The sequence below is a fragment of the Macaca fascicularis genome, chromosome 17, assembly GCF_037993035.2.
Source record: "Macaca fascicularis isolate 582-1 chromosome 17, T2T-MFA8v1.1".
In the NCBI taxonomy this organism is placed as follows: domain Eukaryota; kingdom Metazoa; phylum Chordata; class Mammalia; order Primates; family Cercopithecidae; genus Macaca; species Macaca fascicularis.
In genome coordinates, this window is record NC_088391.1 from 1124927 (window position 1) to 1132274 (window position 7348).

Genomic DNA, 7348 nt, shown 5'->3' on the forward strand with positions numbered 1-7348 from the left:
GGAAGCAGTAGCAGGAGAATCGCTTGAACCCGGGAGGCAGAGGTTGCAGTGAGCCGAGATCACGCCACTTCCCTCCAGCCTTGGCAACAGAGTGAGACTCCATCTCAAAAAAAAAAAATTATAAGTTACAGACTTTTAAGTACCAGATTCCTCAAAAATGAGACACTATAAAGTTTTTTCTCAACATTGACTATTACACCAGTTTGCATTGTTTCCTGTAAGAAAATCTGAGCACTCAGACCTGTGTGTTTTTTAGTGAAGTAGTTGTTAACACTGTAATCTCTCTATTAAAGATGTTTCATGAGTGTGTTCATTTTGTCTCCTAGAGTCGCATGTGTGAGTGCCCCTAGTGTTTACCAGAAACTCAGAGAGCTGTGCAGAGAAAACTTTACTGTATATATCTTTGAATATGACAAAAGATTTGCCATGTATGGAGAGGAGTTTATTTTCTATGATTACAATAATCCATTGGACTTACCCGAAAGAATTGCTGCACATAGTTTTGACATCGTAATAGCAGATCCTCCCTATCTTTCGGAGGAATGTCTCAGAAAAACATCAGAAACCATCAAGTACCTGACACGGGGCAAGATTCTGCTGTGCACAGGTAGGTGCTGCATTTCATATCTCATGAAAGTCACTGACAGTGGCTATTCGGGTCTTAAGGGTCAAGAAGAAATCCTGAGTCCACCACCTCCTGTGTGACTTGTGAACAAGTTATTTAACTCTTTGTGCCCTGGATTCCTCACCTGTAAACTAGGACTGATAATACTCTGCCATTAAGGATCCTAAAGAATTAAGTGACACAAAGTACCCAACACCGGGTCTGATGCATGGTGACTGCTTGATGAACGCCAGCTGTTACTTTTACGTACCATTATCAGTAGTAGTGGTATTTTATCCAGCCTCTACACTTTATCAAAGAGAAATTTAGAATCTATAGAGTTTAAGTGAATTGCCTAAGGTTACAGAGTAGACATTAGATTGGGTTAATGTAGAAGATTTTTCCTACTGGTGAGATTGATATACCTTTTTTTTCTCTCTGTAACCTCAAACCACTGGGCTAAGCAGTCCTTCCACCTCAGCCTCCCAAGTAGCTGGGACTTACAGGTGTGTGCAACCAGGCTGGATTTGATATACTTAAGGCAGATACGGTAAAATTCAATAGAGTAAATCTGAGAACTTCAAGGTGGGAGGAAACCTTGGGGCAAGGAATTCTAGACCAGGCTGCGCAACATAGCAAGACTCCATCTCTACAAAAATTTAAAAAATTAGGTGTGGTTATGTGGGCCTCCCAGCCATTTGGGAGATAGAGGTGGTGTGTCTGGAGTGTCTTCCTTCTGGTGGGTTCTTGGTCTCACTGACTTCAAGAATGAAACCGTGGACCTCGCGGTGAGTGTTACACTTCTTATAAGTGGCATTTCTGGTGTTTGTTCCTCGTGGTGGGGTGGTGCTCTCACTGATTTCAGAAATGAAGCCACAGACCCTCGTGGTGAGTGTTATAGCTCTTAAAGTTGGTGCAGACCCAAAGAGTGAGCAGCAGCAAGCTTTATTCTGAAGAGCAAAATCAAAACTTCCATACCATGGAAGGGGACAACAGCCGGTTGTGCTGCTGGCTGGGGTGGCCAGCTTTTATTCCCTTGTTTGTCCCCACCCACATCCTGCTGATTGGTCCATTTTACAGAGTGCTGATTGGTCCATTTTACACAGTGCGGATTGGTCCATTTTACACAGTGCTGATTGGTGCGTTTACAATCCCTTAGCTAGACACAGAGTGCTGATTGGTGTGTTTTTACAGAGTGCTGATTGGTGCGTTTATAATCCTTTAGCTAGACAGAAAAGTTCTCCAAGTCCCCACTAGACCCAGGAAGTCCAGCTGGCTTCACCTCTCAGTGGGATGATTGCTTGATCTCTGGAGGTCCAGACTACAGTGAGCTGTGATGGTGCCACTACACTCTAGCCTGGGCACGGAGCAACACTGTCTCAAAGAAAAAAAAAAAAAAATCTGAGAACTGAAACCTTACCAACTGACCCATCTCTTTACTTCTGGGCACCTGTGGTGTCCACACCCTTGAGTGCTGTTATGGACGCTATACCCCAGTCACTCTGGGCTGCGTTTGTACCCTGGGCACCCTGCTGGGAACAGGGCTGGGCCGGGAGTGGGGCCACGGGGAGCTGTTCGATGTTCTGGAGCTGGAGTGTGGGGAGGGGCGCCCTGTTCGCACAGATGCCACGGTTGCCTGCGCGCTTATTCACTTCATTGCTTCCTTGAACTCTGTGTACCGCTCTGTGTACCGGCAGGCAGCGCTCTGGACTCATGGAGTGTGCATTTTAGTTTCAGGGGATACTTTAAAAAAATAATAAAATAGACTAAAGACTGGAAGCACTAACCCTGAGAAGAGTAACAGAGACCCAGGCACCTGCACTTTGCCCCAGGGAGCTGAGGGGTCAGGAGCCACGGCCGCAGCGGCCCGGGAGGGCAGAGTCGGGGCAGGAGGCCCCCAGTGCCTAACAGAGGGGACCGTGGGCATTGGGGTTTTCTTCGGAAGCCCGAGGCGACGGGACGCAAATTGTCTGAAGACGTAAGACGTTCGCTTTAACTTGACCGAGGTTTTGGGGCGCGTGAACCTTGGCACCGCGGGCTGTTGCTGCACCCCAGGGAGGGCGGTGGCGTCAAAGAAATACTTTGAAGATGAAGTTGAGAGAGCTTGCTGTGTTCGAGTGTGGAGGAGAAAAGAGGAGAGGAGTCAGGGCTGTGGATGCCACCTCCTGCGGGGATGTCACAGGGTAGCTGGCTGTGTGCGGTGGGCCCAGGGCAGGGAGAAATTGGGAGGAGGTGGCAAAAGGGAGTGGGAATACATTCGCACCTGTGTTTGCAAGATTGGATATTACTGAAAAAGAGTCTTGGCTCAACGTTGGGAAATGCTAGTTTTTAGTAATTATTTTTGCTTTGCATATATATGTGTGTGTTTTGCACACATATATTAAATTGCAAAAATATTGGAGAAGGTGAAACGGAGTGTAAAGAAGACTCGCTCCCTCCCCCTACTTGTGAATTGTCAACTAATTGCCACCGGTGGTTCACCTAGAGCCCCTCTCACAGCTCAGGACACACTGAGCTCCGGCTGGGCTGTCACTCTCTGGATTCATTTGCTTTGTTCTCTTCAGGTGCCATCATGGAAGAACAGGCAGCAGAGCTCCTTGGAGTGAAGATGTGCACGTTTGTTCCAAAACACACCCGGAACTTGGCAAATGAGTTCCGCTGTTATGTGAATTATGATTCTGGGCTGGACTGTGGGATCTAATTACAGATGGTGACATAACACGGGAAGGAACCCTGTCACATTCCCCTTTTTGCATTTTCCTAGTAGATTTAAAATATATACTCTCTTCCCCTCCCCCCAAACTGGAGCCGACCTTGCCTGATTTTCAAAATAAAGTACATGACCTTCATTATTGTTTCCTTAGGGAGGGCCTGGCCTCCCTAGAGCTCAGTCTTCTGCCAACCTGAATTCATGGAATTCGAGTTGGAAGAAACCTTAGAACCTGCGTGATGTACTCTCCTCGTTTAACATATGTCAAAACAGCAGAACAGATGAGTGGCTTGCCCAAGGGCTCCTGAATGAGACAGGATCTTGGCCTCTGCCTTGGGCCAGAGCAGTCTGGTAGCATCCTAGGGCTTGTGAGGACCCCCACCCCCATGTCCCACCCCAGCCCTCCAAGGACACAGACTTGCCTCCATGAAAAAAGGCAATAATCCAATAACTAGCATCTGAATGCCTCTTGGAGCTCTCCTCCTCCAGGTTCTAGGTGGGCTGCGAGGGATGACAGGTGCCCAGGTGCCCTCCCCACATGGCTCAGACTCAGCACCCTCCCTCTGAACTGCCTGAGAAAATGAAAGATCCATTTGTAAACCAAACACCAGGACCAAAAAATGAAGCTGGGACGAGAGTGCTAGATTCTCAACTGTTCAGAAAATATGCCTCTGTGCATACCCCAGAGCACGTCTCAGCAATCAGAAGTGAACACGCAGCATGGCTGGGTCTCGAGGGCGTGATGCTGATGGAAGAGCTGCGCCGCACAGGCCACACACTGGATGATTCTAGGTATGACATTCCAGGGAGGAGAGATTCGTGGGTGCAGGGGGAGCATCAGGATGGGGCGAAGGGGATGGGTGGCCCACAAATGGGAGTTCTCCTTGCTGGTGGCGTGTTCTTTGTCTTGTCTGTGGTGGTGGCTTCATGAACGTGCCATGTGGCAGCATCGCATAGAACCACACAGAGATGAGCTCGTGTGAAACTGTTGAACTTGGAATGGGGTCTGTGGGTTGAGCCGGTGTCCATTTTCTGATTGTGACACTGCACTATAATTATGTAAGATGTTACCATTAGGTAAACTCGGTGTAGGGCATGAGACCTATCAGTATATTTTTGCAATTTCCTGGGAATCTACAATCATTTCAAAATAAAAACTTTCCAAAAAATTAATGCCCTCTTTCTGGGAAAGGATTATACTTCCCCACCTGATAAGACTTGCTTTGGCCAACAAAATGTGAAAGATGGCCGGGTGCTGTGGCTGCTGTGGCTCGTGCCTGTAATCCCAGCACTTTGGGAGGCCAAGGAAGGCGGATCAGTTGAGTCCAAGAGTTCGAGACCAGCCTGGGCAACATGGTGAAACCTTGTCTCTACCAAAAATAAAAAAAAATTAAAAAATTAGCTGGGCATGGTGGCACACTTCTGTAGTCCCAGCCACTTGAGAGGCTGAGGTGGGAGGATCACCTGAGCCCCAGAGGGCGAGGCTGCCGTGAACCGTGATGCACTACTGCACTCCAGCCTGAATGACAGAGCCAGACCCTGTCTCAAAAACAAAAACAAAAAAACCCCAAAATGTGAAAGGAAGTGATGTGACATTTCCAGCCTCTGGCTGTGAGTGGAGCAGGGCCACCGCCCACCTGCCAGGGATGCGAGGAGAACCAGGAATGAGCCTGTGTCATAGAACCATGGGCTTATTACCCACTAGAGCAAAACCCAATCTGTCGTGACCAAGCCAGAGAGGAGGCCTGGGTCAGGGAAGCCTGGAGGACAGGCCTGGTCTTTTTTGCTGCTGCTTAGCCCTCAGCTGCCCGACTTCTGGACAACATTTAATTTACTTTAAAAATCACTCTTTTCAGTGTGGTGGCTCACACCTGAAATCCCAGCACTCTGGGAGGCCGAGGCAGGTGTATTACCTGAGGTCAGGAGTTAAAGACCAGCCTGGTCAACATGATGAAACCCCGTCTCTACTAAAAACACAAAAATTAGTTGGGCATGGTGGCGGGCGCCTGTAATCCCATCTATTCAGGAGGCTGAGGCAGGAGAATCACTTGAACCTCGGAGGCAGAGGTTGCAGTGAGCTGAGATGGTGCCATTGCACTCCAGCCTGGGTGACGAACAAAACTCGATCTCAAAAAAAAAATCACTCTTTTTATGAGACATTGGTATTTTTATCACTGTACAGGCACCTGGCCTTTGTTAAGTATTCAATAAGTGTTCTTTAAAAAATAACCCCTACCTTATTATTTCCATATGTAGTTTGCTCTGTGTGTAATTTGTTACATTGTAGTAACAAACTATGTACAGAAATGCAATGTTTAACTTAGGAACTGTGGGAGAGTAGTAGTCTAGAAATAACAGAATTGTAGTTGTCCTATAAATCCAGCGTTTAGTTGAAGAGAAACCTTATTTTTTCACAGGAGGTGAGGGAGAGAAGGGACAAAGTTGGATTCCTATCAAAAAATGTACAAACATTGTAAGTTAGGAGGCTTATGAAATGAAGTGACAGCATTTTTTGTTTAATAAGCAGCCAACATGTTTCATGGCTTTGGACCCTGGTGTGATTTTGATTTTAGCAAATCTGTGTTCATATATAATCCACTTCTAGGTTTCATAAAAGGCCATCTATACCTCTGCAACCTTATATTTAAAAAAACTCATTAGGCCTGGTATGTTCCTTTGGGCGGTTAATTAGGTGGGAGGCGTTGGGCTGGGTGATGCCCACAGTTGTCATGCCATCTGGAATCCCCAAGGCTCCCTCACCGCCTGTACCTTAGCAAAGCACTGCAGAGGTTAAAAGGAATGTTTTTAATCCACATCTTTTTAAGTCCTTCCTGATTCGTGGGAAGGGTAGAAGAATAATTTCTGTTTTGCTAACAAAATTCCAGCACTTCTCAGAAACTCTTCAGATGTGTGTCTGGGGTGATGAGGGCCTGAACGGCAAGAACAGATGAAAGGCAGTGGGAACTTGAAGACCACATTTCAGATGGGGCTTCTGTACTCCTCCTTTCATTCCTTCCTAAAATCAGAGCTGGCACCAGTTACTAAAAATGACCATTTCCCCCCTTTGCCCTGCTGGAAGAGATGCGGTAAGACATAATGAGATAACTGGCCCCTGACTGTGGAACTGTTGGTATTTGCAGAGTGTTTTTGGATTTCTGTTCCCAAATGATTCCATTTTTGTAGAACAAGTATATAATTGAAATACTGTCACTTGGAAACGATCTTCAGGAACCAGCAAAGCACCTCCATTCCAAAGGCTGCCACAGAATCCTCCAGGTAGAATTCATGTGAAGGAAACATGCACTTTTCTGGGAGGAGGGGAAGAAGCTCTGAAATGTGCAATATCATGTGTTGCCCCCCCCACAAATCCTGGGAATGAAAGGCATGGAGGGAAATGTGTGAAATAAATCAAGTGGATCTGGGAGTAGGGAGGGAGATGTCACTGAACTTTGGCTGGCACAATTTATCTAGCCAGTAAACTTCCTTATTTGTTTGATAAAACACAATACCAACCTCCCATCTCTGCAACAACCCCCCACCAAAAAAAACCCTTCAGTTTTAGCAAGAGAAAAAAATTTTGTCCCAAAAAGATCTTGTTTTGAAACAGTACCTTCCCAAGCTTAGCCACCACCTCTAATTTCAACATATTATATTTAAAAGCTGCTGCCCAGTTAAAGTTCTACACTTTGTTTTATTTCTTTATTATTTTGTCAGGTTTTTTTGTTTGTTTGTTTGTTTGCTTGTTTTGTTTTGAGACAGAATCTTGCTCTGTCACCCAGACTGGAGTGCAGTGCCACGATCTCAGCTCACTGCAACCTCTGCCTCCCTGGTTCAAGCAAGTCTCCTGTCTCAGCCTCCTGAGTAGCTGGGACTACAGGCACCCAGCACCGTGCCAGCTAATTTTTGTATTTTTAGTAGAGACAGGGTTTCACCATCTTGGCCAGGCTGGTCTTGAACTCTTGACCTCGTGATCCCCCCGCCTTGGCCTCCCAAAGTGCTGGGATTACAGGTGTGAGCCACCGCATCCAGCCTTT

General features: G+C 46.7%; 1 protein-coding gene across 35 annotated transcripts in view; it reads left to right on the plus strand.

The window, feature by feature from the left end:
- EEF1AKMT1 (EEF1A lysine methyltransferase 1) overlaps nucleotides 1-7348 on the plus strand; it is a 147280-nt gene that overhangs the window by 26998 nt on the left and 112934 nt on the right. For 29 of the 35 annotated variants that reach the window (XR_012426719.1, XR_012426718.1, XR_012426713.1 and 26 more), the window contains exon 4: nucleotides 327-607. Coding sequence is in view for 26 of the 35 variants with exons in the window: in XM_074021674.1 (XP_073877775.1) it covers nucleotides 327-607 (281 nt within the window). In the remaining 9 variants the exon portion in view is untranslated. Of the gene's footprint in view, nucleotides 1-326; nucleotides 608-1829; nucleotides 3454-7348 lie in introns of those variants that run through there. The other 6 variants (XM_074021679.1, XM_005585432.5, XM_074021678.1 and 3 more) reach the window with 2 other exon arrangements.